General features: G+C 35.8%; 1 protein-coding gene across 2 annotated transcripts; it reads left to right on the top strand.

The window, feature by feature from the left end:
* Nucleotides 1–4,347: 4,347 nt before the first annotated feature.
* On the top strand, nucleotides 4,348–12,147 carry CNGC17 (cyclic nucleotide-gated channel 17). Of its 2 annotated transcripts, none has more exons than XM_016333115.3 (7): nucleotides 4,348–4,676; nucleotides 5,064–5,634; nucleotides 6,544–6,756; nucleotides 7,722–8,020; nucleotides 8,926–9,037; nucleotides 10,715–10,951; nucleotides 11,178–12,147. In XM_016333115.3, the coding sequence occupies exons 1-7, from the start codon at nucleotides 4,648–4,650 to the stop codon at nucleotides 11,895–11,897; spliced, it is 2,181 nt and encodes a 726-aa protein (XP_016188601.1). In that variant the 5' UTR covers nucleotides 4,348–4,647; the 3' UTR covers nucleotides 11,898–12,147. The 2 variants fall into 2 exon arrangements, with proteins under 2 accessions (XP_016188601.1, XP_088364434.1); XM_088508308.1 differs by lacking the exon at nucleotides 4,348–4,676 and adding an exon at nucleotides 4,721–4,927.
* The last annotated feature ends 4,456 nt before the right edge of the window (nucleotides 12,148–16,603 follow it).

Below are 16,603 nucleotides of genomic sequence, written 5' to 3'. Positions count from 1 at the left end.
AGTCTTGGAGGAAGTTTTGCCATGAGCCTCAGCTTTCTTGGAGAAACATGAAGTGGAATTTTGTGGCTGAAGGAGACAGTCCTGGATGGTTGGCTGGAGCTGGCTGCACCCATTTCCTTTGGTGCTGGTGGTTGCTGTGTGTTGCTTCTGGTGGGCTTTGTCTTGGGCCTTCGGTGGAGAGTACCTGCTGGTGGACTGTTGGGCCTAGTTGAGGATGATGTGGGCTTGGACCTAGATTGGGTTGAGTTAGGCTTAGATATTTTGGTGGCTGGTTGGGGTTGAGATGATGATCTAGACCTGGTGGACCTCCTCAGACCTCCACTTCCAGATTGCATAACAGGCTGTGATGAAGCCTTAGAATTGGTCATGGGTCTGCTGGATGAAGGCTTCCTCCCACCTCTGGTTCTCTTCCTAGCAGCTTGACTAAGATTTTGGTCCTGAAACACATTAAAGAATGCAGTTGATGAATAAATGATAATGTAACCCTAACATACATGAAATACACTCACTTACATCCACCGCTTGAGCATCTCTGGATTTGTCCTCTCCTAGACAAGTGGGACTGGCTGCTGTCCGGAGCTTCATCTGGTCCTCTCTTCCTCTTCTTGACTGGTCTGTGGCTAGGCTTTCGATAGGGAGGGGGCATGACATCATCAAAGTTGGTTATCTCCCATAAATCTGGGCCATTTAGAGGATTGATGACTGAATCATAGCACTTGACATATGCAGCCTTCTTGTAGCAGTCATCAACAAATGCATCTATGTCAAGGCCCTTAAAATTGATGCAGCTTATAGCATGTGTGCAGGGTATACCACTAAGCTGCCACTTCCTACAAGAGCACTCATGAGCAGAAAGATCAACAGCAAATTTATTCAGTCCATTAACAACCTCATACATTTGTGCAGCAGACCAATAAGGCCTCCACTCACCAGCAGATCTGCCTCTCCTCTCTAGTTTCATCCTAATGCGAGGTAGAAGGGTACCATTAAATTTTTTAATTCTTTCTCTATTAACATCCCATCTAGTCATCAAATAAACCTTGATATCCTCCAACATTGTCACTATAGGTTTCTCCCTAGACTCTACTATTACACCATTAAAGCTCTCACACATGTTGTTTACAAGAGTGTCACATTTAGAATGAAAATTAAACCTGGACCTGCTCCAAAATCTTGGAGGAATAGCATTCAGATGTCTGTGTGCATCCACATTGATCTGCCTGATGATTTGCATCTCTTTCTCCCATTCCTTCCAATGTGTAGCCTTTGCACACCTCCACATTAGCTGTTTCAACTGTAGTATAGGAAATTTCTTCCTGAAGTTGCTGTAAAGATGGCGGACACAGAACCTATGGTCTACTCCAGGGATGACTTCATCGAATGCAGGCAAGAGTCCCTAAGAGAGCAGGTAAATCCCATGTATCAAACAATGTAATCATTCTTCAATGCATTTAGTAACTAATATTTTTATCAATCAATCAATTTACATATCAAACAATTTATTTATCAAGCAACATATTTATCAAGCAATATATTTATCAATCAATCAATATATTTATCAAGCAATATATTTATCAAGCAATTTACCTTCTGCTGATCAGACATGAAGGTTGTTTTTCCAATGATCTCAACTCCAAAATCATCAATTAGCAACCGGAGAAACCATGTCCAGGTGTCTTTGGTCTATGCCTCCACAACAGCGTACGCGATTGGAAGCATGTGATCATTGGGATCCCACCCAACAGCTGTCAACAACTGTCGTCCTTGAGGTGTCTTTAGAAAATACCCATCCAATTCCAGAAACTTTCTACACTGCAGGAAGCTCTTCTTACAAGCAGCTAGACACACATATACCCTTTGAAAGATGCAATAATTGTTTAACCCCTGGTGTTGGTCCTCAACCTCGAAATCAGGGGATCGCTGGACCTTGAGTGTGACTGATGACCCTGGATTAGCCCGTAGCAGCTCCGAGCAGTAGTCAACAATCCTTTTATACTACTTTCGGTAAGCTTCCTGAATCTCCTCCAATGCAGCTTGTCTAGACCTAGCTGCCATCGAAGTTGTCACTGTCAAATTCCATTTCCTTTGTGCCTTGTTGACTAGGTCCTTTATCTTTACCTTTGGGTTACCTTCCACTTTCTTCCTAAAAACCCTACTCAGCCAACCAGTATGGAGTATCCCTACCCTGTGTGACTGGCCACAGGTATGCTTAAGGTTCATTGACTTGAGTTGCCAAGTCTCTTCCTCACTCATTTTTGCTGCGTACAACCAAAACGGACACCCCTCTTGACAAACAACCCTCACTCTCACCAAGTCAAGTTTCGCATACCTAAGTCCCCTTCTTGTTTGCACTGCATAAGCTGTAACAGTGTCCTTGAATTCCTCCCTTGAAGCATATACAGTTCCAAATTCCCATTTGTAAGTTGTCATGTCTTTCATATCTCTATGTATTAGATACCGACTAGCTTCATGGTTATCATCATCCTCACTATCCTCTTTTTTTGAATCACCACCAACTTCATATTCCAAATCAACTTCATCACTATTGAACCCTTCCTCATCACTGAAATCACCTCCTGCTACCCCTTTTTCTTTATCAACCCGATTACCATCAGTCCCACCTCGTACTTCATCAAATCCACTCTCATCATCGTACTCCTCTTCACTGTCAGTAAACACAACATCATCTGCACTGTCAACCTCATCAGCAGATGGAATGAAATCCTCATCATCGCTATCCTCGTCACTGTTCGATTTGCCCTGCTCCTCAACATACTTATCTCCCTCATCAACCTTCTCCACATTGTCCATTTTCCCCTCCTGACCCAGTTCACCCTGAAATATCATCAACTGCTTCTCATTATGTACCTCTTCATCATTGTCCCTCTCCACTTCCTGATTATGTTCACTCTGGCCTCCAACATCAAGAAACCCTACTTCGGGAAAATCTTCAGCATCCTCAACCTTATAGACCACATAGAGCTCAACGTGACCACTATTCCCCGCTATTTTACACATCTCAATGGCATATCTGTCTCCCTCAAATAACTTCAGATCCTTCTCTAACCATTTAGAACTTGGGTCCTTATACCAAAAACCTGCAATGTTTTCCTTTGTGTACCCAAACTGTCCTACCTCAGCATATGCCTCAAAAACAGACCAGCAATCCATATTGATATCTTCGATCACTATCCTTTCTCCACCTATATACTCCAATGTACCATTGTCATATCCAAATCTACCACCATGGTAGACACTCAGGTTAAAAGTTTCCATCACCTAAACCCTGCAAACAAAAGTCACACCCAAATCCCATTTGTAAACTAACGAATACCCATGAGTGATTATGTAGTCCAAGCTCAAAAAAATCGAACCAAATGCAGCACACATACCTGATTCGAGATGACTGACACGAGAATGAGCTCCTCTCCCAGTCTTTCCCACGCAATGCAAATGCAGTGACGCTACTACTTCAGGCGAGCTATCACTCTGTTAGGGCATCATTGAAGGTGAAGGATCAGTTTTCCTTGGGGTAACGTTACTCAGAGAAGGAACCTCTTTCGCGGGAATATAACCCCAAGTGTCAATTGGGCTAGGGGCAAAATTGGAATTAAAATTTTTTAATGCACTTGAGGATGATTTTAAAGTGTTTCTGAACGTTCGGGATGATTTTAATAGCAAAAAAACGTCGGAGACGAATTTGATTTTAGCCCCTTACCTTAGGGACGATTTCAGTACTTAACCCATTAATTAAAGATATTTATAATTAAAAACGTAATATATCTTTTACTATGTATATTTTGAGAGGAATATTTTATTAATTTTAATGTTTTTGACATAAAAAAAATTTAATTAAAAAATTAAAAATAGTATAAAAATTCAATTAAAAAAATATATATAAGAACTAAATTAAAAATTTAATAAAATTATAAAAATTAACAAAGTAATTAAATCATATTATACTCTTAAAATGTATTCTTAGAATAAATTCATTATAGTAAAAAACTAAAACTAAAAATATTATAAATTGAATATCAATTTTAAAAATTGGCCCCTTTAATATTAAAATTTTGATTTAGCCACCATTTTAATTATATAAATTTATAATTTCTATTAGGATTTAGCTAATATATACTTATATGCCTATTTTTAGACACATAATAAAATTATAAACTAAAAAAATGTTTATAAAAAATAATATAAAATTTAAATTATCAATACATTTATTTTATATTTATTAAAATAAAATATTTAAAATTTTCTATTATTAACAACCTTAACTAATGTCATTATCACACAGATTAACTAAACCGTTTTTATTATACATAGATTCCGCTATTTTACTTCAATTAAATCACGTCGTCAATATAGTTAGTGGAGGTTCATTACTAAATGTTGACTTGTTTTGTCATGTGAAGCTGTCGTGTCCGACGTGGCTGTGGTTTTCGGGATACCCTCCGTGAAAGATCCCTCTAATGGACCTTTGCTCATCTAAGAAATCACTCTTGATTCTTCACTCCTCTCTCTCTCTCTCTCTCTCTCTCTCTCTCTCTCACCGCCCTAGCTACTTGGTAGTTGGTACCTTACCCCAATGTTCATGGTAGGGTTTTAACTATAACAGCGGATTCAAGCTTCCGTTCTCTTTACATGGAGCTCAAAAAGGGAAAGCTTGTCAGGTATGCTTTTTCCTTTTCGGAACACTCGTTTCGATATTTATCAACATTTGTTTGAAAATATTGATCCGAATGAAGTAAATGAAATTTCTCGATTCTTGGTCTTTATAAAATACAATGGGTCTCATTCAGTTGTATTCAGACGTGGATTAAGAAACCATTTTGCTGCAAATGAGAACAGTGAATATAAGCATTAACTCTATCCAGTGATGGAATAAATTTTGAACCTTGAAGCTTCTACAACGAGCTCCTTGGTAATGCATGAATTTTAATGAATTTCATTAATTTATTACTTTGTTCTTCTGGTGGTTCTTTCTGATTCGGTAAACACTGATCATTAGTTTCATTTGAGAACAGTGTATTGTATGTTCTAATAATTTAAGATTTTAGGTTTTACTCGGACGGTAAAAAGCAGAAAGAACCATTGTGGAGAGCAACTGAACCACCAACACATGAGAAGTCATCCTCTGGATACAAGGTTGCCTCGTCTTCCTTGCATAAAGCTAGCAATGTATTTCCATCAGGAAAGAATATATTTGCCGAAACATTTAGAAGTCGAGGATCTAAGGTATTCCCCGAAGATCATGAGCCATGGACCAAAATAATTCTTGACCCGGGCAGTGAGATTGTCCTGAAATGGAACCGGATTTTCATAGTTTCATGCTTGGTTGCTCTTTTTATTGATCCACTTTACTTCTATTTGCCTAGTGTCAGAGGGAATACAATGTCTGCGTGTGTGCGGACAGACCTAACATTACGGATTATTGTGACCTTTCTTCGGACTATTGCTGACATCTTTTATCTGTTGCACCTAATAATTAAGTTCAGAACAGCATATATCGCACCGAGTTCACGGGTTTTTGGCAGGGGTGAACTAGTCATGGACCCAAAGAAAATTGCAAGGAGATATATTAGATCTGATTTCTTCATTGACGTTATTGCCACACTACCTCTACCACAGGTGTGTTGTTCTCTTGTTCCTAAGTAAAATATGCTGGAAACTTCTCTTGCAACCAATCTTTGATTTTTGCAGGTTTAAATGGGAAAATTTAATCAAGAAAAATAATTTTTTTGCACAAATATATTATCTTAAGGAAATGAATAGATTTCTTTACCATTGTCAGCATGGATATATGGGCACTATGATGAAAAAACATACTAGATAAATCTAACCATGTACACCCTCTGCGGACTTTTAAGTGTCACTATTGATAGTGATTTCTTAAGATGTGTTTATATAGAATGTGACAGTTAAAATTGGACAGAGGCAGTGGGTTTTTAGCCCTTATCCACCCGACACTAACATCTTGACCTGAAATAAATGAACTAAGCACATTATCTCATTTGGAGTGACTTAGTCAAGCTTAAGATTTGATTCATCTGTAGTGTCAAAATTTGCTCAAGGTTTGATACCAGATTCATGGTTTAAGCCTGTTGATTTTACATTTGATGACATGGTGTAGATGTCCCAGAAATTGAGTGCTATTCTCCTGTCGGATGTTTTAGCCTTGGTTCATAAATTAACTAAACTTTTTGAAAGCTAACCAAAACTTTTCAATTTGATGCTTAATGCTTTTGCTCTCTATTGCTATTTACTTTAATAAGTTTGAAGAATATCAGTTTGAAATGGTGCTTTATACAGTAGTGCATATAGTAGACAACATCAGAAGTTGATGGAACATTCTAAAACATAGTCACTAAAATGACTCCAATGTGAGGCATTGTCTATGTAGTTTCTTATTTTTTATTGGTGTTTATGTGCTGTACTTAGTTATTTTAACTTTTTTAGAGCATTTGTGTATGTTTAAACTTTTAAGTCTCTGGAACATGTGACAATTGGATAATAGCCGATTGAAGTTTTGGTTTTCAGATGGTCATCTGGTTTATTATACCAGCAACAAGAAGCCCTCAGACTGATCATAAGAATAATGCTCTGGCATTGATTGTTTTGCTTCAATATGTTCCGAGATTATATTTGATCTTTCCATTAAGTTCTCAAATAATCAAGGCAACAGGAGTGGTTACAAAGACTGCCTGGGGAGGAGCTGCATATAATCTGCTATTGTATATGTTGGCTAGTCATGTACGTAGGTTTGATTGATTTTATCTCTTGATAATATAGGCATCTCTTCCCCCCCCCCCCCCCTTCTCTTCCCCCTCCCCCATTTGTGGATTCTTCCGCTGATATGTTGTTAGGGATTTGGATATTACGGGGTGTCGAAAGTCCTACATCAAGTAAAATGGGATGCTTGATATTGTATTTAAGAATAGCGGTTCTTTCCCCTTAATAGCTAGCTTTTAAGATGTGGTTCTCCACTTTCCTTAGGTACAGAAAGGGCTACCTATAGGTTGGATTATGGTGAATACCGAATACTAATAGTCAATATCCGAGTGGCTACCACTGGGTCAATGTCTATAGAGTGAAGCCACTATGGACATTGGTTCTCTAAGGTAGCGTTTGGTCGAGAGACAGAGACTAAGAGACAGAGATTGAAATAAATCTCAGTATTCTGTTTGGTACAAAGTGGGAGACAGAAATTGAAACAAGAATGAAATTCTAACTTAATTTGTACAAAAGGTAAAATTGGAATTAATTAATTGAAATGAGGATATTTTAGGTATAAAATGTTATTAAAGTTTCAGTCTTCATCTCTAAAAATTTTAGTTTCCTGTGTCCCTACTTTTTGGAGGTACTGAAATACTGAAATTTTAGAGACAAAGACAGAAATTTTAGTACCAGTTTCTGAACCAACAAACATGATATTAAGTCTCAGTCTCTGTCTCAGTACCTCAAAACAAATGCTACCTAAGGGTGTATTGTTAGGGGCTTGGGTATTATGGGGTGTCAAAAGTCCAACATCGAGTATTACAAGATGCTTGATGTTGTATTTAAGAATAGTGGTTTTACCCCTTAATAGCTAGCTTTTAAGGTGTGGTTCTCCTAGGTACTTAACATATACACAAAAGAGAGTTATCTAAATTCATTAAAATGTAATGGATTATGTGTAATTTTCTACTATCATAATGCACGCGTCTATTTGGTTGCAGGTTTTAGGGGCATCATGGTACCTTTTGTCTGTGGATCGGTATACTACATGCTGGAAATCAATTTGCAAAAAAGAACCTAATCCTGAGAAATGCTTCAGTTACCTGGACTGCAGTTTTACTAATAACATGCAGCGCAGGATATGGGCAAATACTACAAATGTGTTTAACAGATGTGATCCCAATAATGATATTGATTTCAAGTTTGGAATATTTGAAAGTGCTGTGAAAAAGCAAGTGGTCTCTTCAAACTTCATCCCAAAATACTTTTATTGTTTGTGGTGGGGGTTGCAGCAGTTAAGGTAACGGCTTGGCACTTCCATTGCATAAATCTTCAAAATAATTTTATACTGCAACGTTACTATTAAAATAACAAGGTTTTGGATTGAAAGGGAGAAAAAATATAACATACATACTATGATTATGTGAAAGTATATTTATATAAAGAAGACATGGTAGATGTCATATAATACAAATCATTATGATGTGTTAGGATGCATAGGAGGGGAGGATACATTAAGGAATGGGTGAGAAATATTCAAGCTAATCACTGGCAGCATGATGTATTGTGAATGTGGCAACAGAAAATGGTAGGAGGGGATTTCAATTTTATGCAAGTGGATGTAGAGAAGGGGTCGACATTTATTCAGTGAGGATTTGTTATATTCACCGTTATTTGGTTTAGGGGACAGAAATAGAAACTAAGGGTATTTTGGGGTGAAAAGTCTTGTAGCTATCTCTGCCAGCTTGGCAGAGTAGTGGTGTATGGCCATTTTGAAACGTAGGGAGTAGATTTGAGGTTGTAGTCCCGCTTTCTGTAGTTAATGGGTTGAGGTACTTAGAGTAGTTGGTCAATATAGCAGATGACAAGGGGAATACTAGGGTTTGGCAAGTCACATTGACCAAGAATTCCCATTAATTCCTTGTCATTCTTTCATCTAGTCCTTCTTAATTCCCCAACCTTTTATGTCACATTACTATTATAAATTGGATCAATAATTTAACGTTCCATCTTGAATTTGGATCCAGGATTCCTAATTTGTTTTAAGAAAGCAATTAGTGTATAATGAGGGATTAATTCTTTAGCGAGCTCCATGGGCTTTCAAAGCAAAAGAAACTGAGTTAACATTTGTGCTTGGAATTTTGTGAATATTTTACTGGTTGAATGCTCAATTGCTCATTCTTTTGCTCTGTTTGACACTTTCAGCTCTTATGGGCAGAACCTAGACACAAGCACTTTCATTGGAGAAACATCCTTTGCTATTCTTATTGCGATCATGGGTCTTGTATTATTTTCCCATTTGATTGGGAACATGCAGGTACTTGCAGTCATTCCGTTCTGACTCTTTTTTTATAATTTTGAGATGTAAATAAACATTCACGGTATGTTATGATTAACTATCGGCTAAATATTTCTTTGAAATCATTAGCTTTTAATTAGAATTGGTTTTAAATTTTTTACTGAACAAACCTACTTTTATTTGTTATTTTTAATGTTGTTTTGGTGCATTCTGAACGAGCTCTAAATCTTGGAATGACAAGAATTAGGAAAATGTAGTGTATTGCACTTATCTCTAGGACTGTGCTAAGGAAAGGCGTTGAGACAATATTCGGAAGCATACCACTTTCGTTCAGTAAAACATGCACTAAGTCTTACTTGGAAGTGAAAATTGGAAACTATACTAGTCTATGATTTAAGTATCTTCTCATACTAAATGACTGGACAGTAGATGATGTAAACCATAGAATTCAATTTAGGTGGATGTAATGGATGGGTCCTACAGGTAATAGGATCCTGGTGGGAATAATTTATGATGTTCCATAGACATTCTTGTTATTCCGCCCTGATTTTTAAACAATTTTTATGGGATAGATTAGATATTTGGCATCTATTTAGTCATTTAGTGGAAAGCTCATGATATTTTTAGAGGACTTTTTCTCAGATGTATTGAGAAATTAGAAAACTGTGCTTTATAAATTGTTCTCTTTTGATTGTTTCTTGCTCTTGTCTGGACGATTTCTTATGCTCCATCTCCTTGTATTATTTTCTCTGTCTTGATGATATTCTTTTATCCCAAAAAATGAAATTCTATATAATAGAAAGAAATTTAGAAGACCTTATTAGAATATGAGCCGGAGGGTAACTCTAGTGTCTATGTAACTAGCTGAGCTGACATAAAAATTGGAACGTGAGAATCTTATGGTCTTTTGGAATGTGAATATTTTTATGCGGTGTAAGGAGGGTCAGTATGGTGTGTATTCGGAGGCCTTGTGCTTGTGAAATTACCGTGAGTTTGATGTTTCTTTTATCTGCTGCAGTGGCTGATGCTGCACTGGATTCAGCTATCTGTGGCAAGCAGTACAATTGAGTTTTCCAGTTACTTTTTCTTAACACTGGTTCTGTGGTTCCTATCAAATTTCAGTTAATACTGCACAGTAAGTTGAGGCATGAGGAGAATGCTAATTATACAACCCAAAAGCAAGCATCAACCAACTACACTTCTTCCTATCAAATACCATGCCAAATATGCAGAGAGAGAGGAGAGAAAATCAGGGAAAAGGGTAGTTGGTTGTTGCTTTTTTGTGGGTTGTAAAATTAGCATTTTGTGAGAAATTACATATGTATACTATGTGTGCAACTTTGGGTACAAGAGGGATTAACTCCTAGATGGAGTGCTGCTAATTAGTTAATAAACACTGTAGTTACCTAAGATTAAATAGTAATTAGGCTACATATTTTACCTGTGCTTGATTTAAAAATTAATATCAAATGTCAATAAGCAAGATACTATAAGGCTTTTGTGTATGTTTCTTTGGAATCTTGGTATTTGACAATAGCTGTATGAGCTATATGTATTTTTTTTGTACACTACACAAGGTCAAGTAGGTCGTCTGGCTTGACTTGTTTACAATGACCCACAATATGCATATATCTCACAATGGTCTGTTTATTTGTTTATTTATTTATTATTATTTTGTGACTTTTATTTGTATAGACATATTTGCAATCAATTACTATAAGGCTTGAGGAGTGGAGACTTAAGCGAAGAGACACAGAGGAATGGATGAGGCATCGCCAGCTCCCTGAAGATTTAAGAAGCCGTGTTAGACGATTTGTTCAATATAAATGGCTTGCAACTCGTGGAGTTGATGAAGAAACCATTCTACGTGCATTACCTGCAGATCTCCGCCGCGATATCCAGCGCCACCTATGCTTAGACCTTGTTCGGCGAGTATGAATTTTGGTGGCTATTTTAGCTTTCATTTTATATATTATCATTTTATAGTAATTGTAATGGCTCACTTAGTATTAATTTGGTTGCCATCTTATCTTTTAATTATTATTCAACTTTGATTGGAAGATTACTTCTGTATTAAGACCGCTGAAGATAACAATGATGTTAGGTATAAAATGTACGATATAAGCATTTAACAAATTTCTTTTTCAATTTATTTTAGGTTCCATTCTTCTCACAGATGGATGATCAACTTCTTGATGCAATATGTGAGCGGCTGGTATCTTCTCTCAGCACTCTAGGTACCTACATTGTTCGCGAGGGAGACCCTGTTACTGAAATGCTCTTCATTATCAGAGGTAGATTGGATAGTTCTACTACAAATGGTGGCCGGACCGGTTTCTTCAACTCAATCATACTGAGGCCTGGGGATTTTTGTGGTGAGGAACTACTTTCTTGGGCTTTACTACCAAGATCAACCACAAACTTACCATCCTCAACTAGGACAGTTAAAGCCCTAAGCGAGGTAGAAGCTTTTGCTCTTCGAGCGGAGGACCTCAAGTTTGTAGCTAATCAATTTAGGCGCCTCCACAGTAAGAAGCTGCAGCACACCTTCCGATTTTACTCCCACCACTGGAGAACTTGGGCAGCCTGCTTTATTCAGGCTGCTTGGCGACGGTACAAGAAAAGGATGTCTGCCAAAGACCTCAGTTTGAGGGAATCCATTCCTTCAGATGAGACCGCGGTCAGTGAGCGAGTAGACGATGAAGAGGAATACCCTGCCGGCTCGAATTCATCTCAGACTAAATTGAACCTTGGGGTAACAATACTTGCTTCAATGTTCGCGGCTAACACAAGAAGGGGTGCTTTGAAGATAAAAGATGACCTGCCTAAGTTACCGAAACCCGAAGAACCTGACTTTTCTACCGAAGCTGACGATTAGTTATGCTTAGTGGCAGTTGGTTTTTCAGATTTAGCTTCAATCTATATTCCATTCGGTGAAGATAATTATCAGGGAGTACATGCAAACCCTGCTTGGCTTAGTGGTTTTTCTGATTGTTGTAGATATTGTAGGCTTTCTTCATCTGAGGAAGTCATGTAATGTTGTACAATGTACTCATGTAAAATTCTTATAGTGAAGGAGGAGAAAGTGGAAAGGGAGAGACGGTTATTTCGTTTCTCAAATTATAACATATCATCCTTCAAGACTCGAGGGAAAAAAGCTCATTTATAATATAACAGAAGTTGGGACGCATTTAAAATGTTCCAGTTAAAAATTGGATCAGTATTGTAGTAAAATTAAATCACATTTTTTCTTGCAATAAATCTAATGGTTCAGAGCATGATAATGTAATACCTGAAACTTGATCATCACCATGGAATTTAAGTTGTAGGTAAATTTAAATCTTAAAATCTCTAGAATCACAAGATTGCATGAAATGACATAAATAACTGTTTGACTTGTCCTTGGAGTCACATTAAAAATTACTAGAATCTGCATTTTTTTTTTACTTGACTAAACCCTTGTTTGTAGATTTATATGTTGAATTTAATAAATAAATACATAATATAAAAAATAAAATTTAACATAAATACATAATGCATACAATATTCGATTTTGACATAAAATTATATAAATTTAAATTGAATTGGGAGAGTTATATAAATTTAGATGAGTTTTGTTATTGTGTTGTCGGTGGTTCTCGTTTCATTTCCTTTTTCAAGATTATTTGGAACCACAACTGCCTCTCTCTCAGGAAGTTGGTGAAGTTGAAATAAATAATTCCTTTTCAACACATGAATCGCTAATAAAAAGTAAGAATTATCACAAGTATGCTGAAGGTGATTTTTCACAATATTTGTTTGATTGTTATCTATCATCCTAAATTTGCAATGTGTTGCTTTATATTCATAGACTCTCATCTTATTTATAAGGTGAGTAATACGAGTAAAAGTGTAAAATATTGCTTAAAGAGTTTTTGAAGAGATAATACTCAATTTGGTCTCTGAACTTACACGCGAGTCTCAATTTAGTCTCTGAGGTTTCAATTGTCTCTATTTAGTCCCCGAAGTTTATAAACGTGCCTCATATTAACCCATGAGACCATTTTTAGTATAAAAACGTTAATAGAGCGCTGTTGTAGACTATCACATGTCACGTTAAAACTTGTAAAATGATACAGTTTTGATTTTGACATTTAAATAGCTCAAAAAGGCATCGTATTACTTATTTTATTAGGTAAAATTTTAATAAACACCATTTAGGATGTTGTTTTTAGGTTATTTGAGTGCCAAAACTAAAACGACATCATTTTACAAAGTTTAGTATGACATCCGGCTGTCACGACTAAATAGAGGTAATTGAAATTTCAGGAACTAAATTGAAACTCACATGTAAGTTCAGGGACCAAATTGAGTATTATCTCGTTTTTGAATTAGACATTTCATACTTTCATATTTTATTTGTACAAATTGTAAAATTACTTTTTAAACCTTATCTACACCTTTGTATATCGATTTCTAAATTTTCCATGTATTTTTTTTGTAATTTTGGTATTTGTTATTTTACCAAATAATATATAATCTACATCTTGATGAATTTGAGATAGCATTAATTAATTTCTTCTTTAAAGGACTGCATCAATTCCTTGTAAACCCAGTTTAATAAAGCTATATAGATTATGAACTCTTTAGTGGGTAGACATCGAAATGCTTCAATAACTATAACCAAAATTTGCATCTAATTGGAGTCAGAGAAGACCACACAATATTAAAAATGTTTGTCATACTAATTCTATAATCAAACAATTATGTTAGAACCCTTTCATACAAATTAAATAAATAAGCTCTAATAACAAATGTAAGTTTAAAGACTATAATTAATAATTAGTCCAAAATCACTCAATACTGAACAATCTCACGCAATATTTTCTTTTGCATAAACCAATACATATTTCATTTCATAGAACCTAGGGCACTTACATTACATCTCTTTATATAGATTTGGAATGGTTAATAAAAAAATATCTTAACGACTAAGAAAGTAACATTATTGATCGTGAAGGCAATTTGCATGTGTTAAATTCATCTTGTATTTGCCTTTCATGACTTGTTAAACTTGCCTATGTGTGTTATATTGAGGTTTAAGAATTTTTTGGAGAACTCTACTCCTCTCTCTTCTTCCTGCTTCTATTCTTTCTAACTCAACCTTTACACCAAACCTAAAATCAACATTTTGATAACACAATCCTCATTATTGAATCTTTCAAAATGTCTAATTCAAATAATTAAACCTCCGTTAACCAAAGATTCAAACCTACAACTCAAGAATCATAAACCAACTCCTCAATTAATCAATCAAATCTTTGAACCTCATAACCAAACAATTTCATCATCATCAATACATACATATATCAACATCATTTAGAGTTCACTTGGTACTTCGCATTTAGCCTTTCACCTAAACTATTTCACCTCACCCTTTGGTTTTCTTCAACCTTTATCAACCATATCGCTCCCTCTAATTCCTAAGAATTTATTGAATTCTTGAAGCAGATTTGGCGTTCTGGTATATGTGAGTGAGGCTGGTTTTTCCCTCCCTATACCTATTTATAGGTGCGGACGAGTGAAGGTTGTAGTGAAGAGTGGTTTTCTCCTACACTCGGATACTCGAACTCATTTAGTTGGAGTTTTTAAATTCAAACTCTTAACTTTCAAAATGTTTTAAATAAGCCCTCGAAGAATTATAAAATTACACATCACAAACAAAATATAAAAATCCAATAGTTACAATTTTAACCGCATAAAAGTCGAATTTTAAATAATAAAAATTATGGGGTCAAAGCTTAATTCATTTTGTACTACCCCTTATATTTAAATTTTTAAATGCATAAATGCTAATATAATCTTTAATCATTTTCTTTTGAAGAGAAAAAATGGGTTAATCTCTATTTTTAAAAATTTAAATATTAGGTTTTAATTAGAATTAAATTCCCTAAGTTTAGGTTTAGATTAGGTCTCTAGGTTTTTCAGTTCTTTCTTCTAGGTTTAGCTTTTATCCTTTAAGTTTATGCATGTCTCTTTGATTTTTTGTAACATTCAAGATTTTCAAGCTTGTTTCTTTCAATTTCTAGTAGTGGGTCTCTCCTTTATTTGATAAATTTGGATTTGTCACAAGGAAGAACATATTTTTGTTTGGTTTTCTTCTCTTTCTTTTAACCTTACTTTAATCCGTTAATGTGAATTAGTACTCAAAATAGTTCCTGAAATTTAAAAATAAACTCAATTTAGTCCCTTAAATTTCAATTGACTCAATTTAAATCTTTAATTTTTAATAAGTAACTCATGTTAGTCCTTCTATTAATCTCCTTTAACGGCACGCATACTTGGAACATTAAGCGACACATGGACCGAACACCTAGCCTTATTAAACGACGTCGTTTTTTCCTTGGCGCGTAATCTCTTTTCAAACGACATCGTTTTAGCTATTTTAGGGTTAAAATATAACAACACTTCATTACCAATGATCAAACCACTCAAACAGGGAAACTCTTCTTCTTCTTTTTCTTCCTCATTCTCTCGTGAAGGTTGTGGTAGGCTTAGAGAAGGGGGGTTGAATCTATGCCTTCCTTTTAAGTTGCTGTTATTATCCTTTTAAAACAAACTTTCAGTTTAGGTTCTATTTGAACTCAGTAGCAAAAATTTATGAGACAATTTATTTTTGTCTCATGAATATCAGAAAACAGAACTCAGCAGAGAAGAGAAAAGCTAACACCAGCATGTATCCTGGTTCGGTTGCCTTGTGCTATGCAACCTACATCCAGTCTCCTCCACAACTATGGAAGAATTTCACTATAGTTAACAGTATTACATACACCAATTTCACAGGATTTACCCAATCCTTTCACACTCAAGTTCTAACCTAACTTGACATTGGTTATGCTAATACCTAACTAATCACTCTTAGTGCTAACCCAACTAAGAAAGGGATACCTTACAGGTACAAGATACAAGACATTTAACCAACCTAAAGAAATCAGAAAATAACTCTAGGCTTTTCTCTCAAGTGTTTCTCTTAGCCTTTTTTCACTCATGGCTTTTTTCTTAAACTTTCTCACAATGCCTTTTCTCACAAGAAATTACAGAAAGATAAACATTAAAAAGTACATTACAATCAGTAAAACATGAAGGAGATTGATTTCATCAATAGCCTTTGTGCTATGCAAAAAACCAGATTGGCAAGCCTCTGATTCAGTTCTTCATACTGGCGGAATGCACCTTTGATTAGGTTACACTGTCCAGTTAGTTGAACTTCTTCAAAGAACTCTCTCAGAATAAAACCTCTATTCACTGGTTTTCTCTCCTTGCTTCTGAATGAGCAGAAAGTCTTCTTTTATCTCCTTGCATGTTGCTTGGTTCTTCTTCCAAGGTCAACGCCTTGAGCCTTGAGCTTCACCAACCCGCAGAGTCACTTTTCCTCATTAAACCTTAGAGTAGAAACTTTTCTTCTGACTTCTTCATCTTGACCGAAAGCCATAAAACAGCAACCATAGAAATCTTCCTATGGTCAACTTGATCTTAGCCCTTGAAAAACAACTTAGTCCCCAAGTCATGTTTAAGACCGTGGATACACAGCAGAGAAGAACAGAA

This window comes from Arachis ipaensis, chromosome B3 (assembly GCF_059453495.1).
Source record: "Arachis ipaensis isolate K30076 ecotype BB chromosome B3, ASM5945349v1, whole genome shotgun sequence".
Taxonomy (NCBI): Eukaryota; Viridiplantae; Streptophyta; class Magnoliopsida; order Fabales; family Fabaceae; genus Arachis; species Arachis ipaensis.
The sequence above is the reverse complement of the archived record's forward strand: the minus strand, read 5'-3'. Positions and strand labels throughout refer to the sequence as shown.

Coding starts and splice junctions, on each gene's coding strand:
- CNGC17 (XM_016333115.3), top strand. CDS start 4,648: ATGGAGCTCAAAAAGGGAAAGCTTGTCAG. Junction 8,021..8,925: donor TGGGGGTTGCAGCAGTTAAG/GTAACGGCTTGG, acceptor TGACACTTTCAG/CTCTTATGGGCAGAACCTAG. Junction 10,952..11,177: donor GCTTAGACCTTGTTCGGCGA/GTATGAATTTTG, acceptor AATTTATTTTAG/GTTCCATTCTTCTCACAGAT.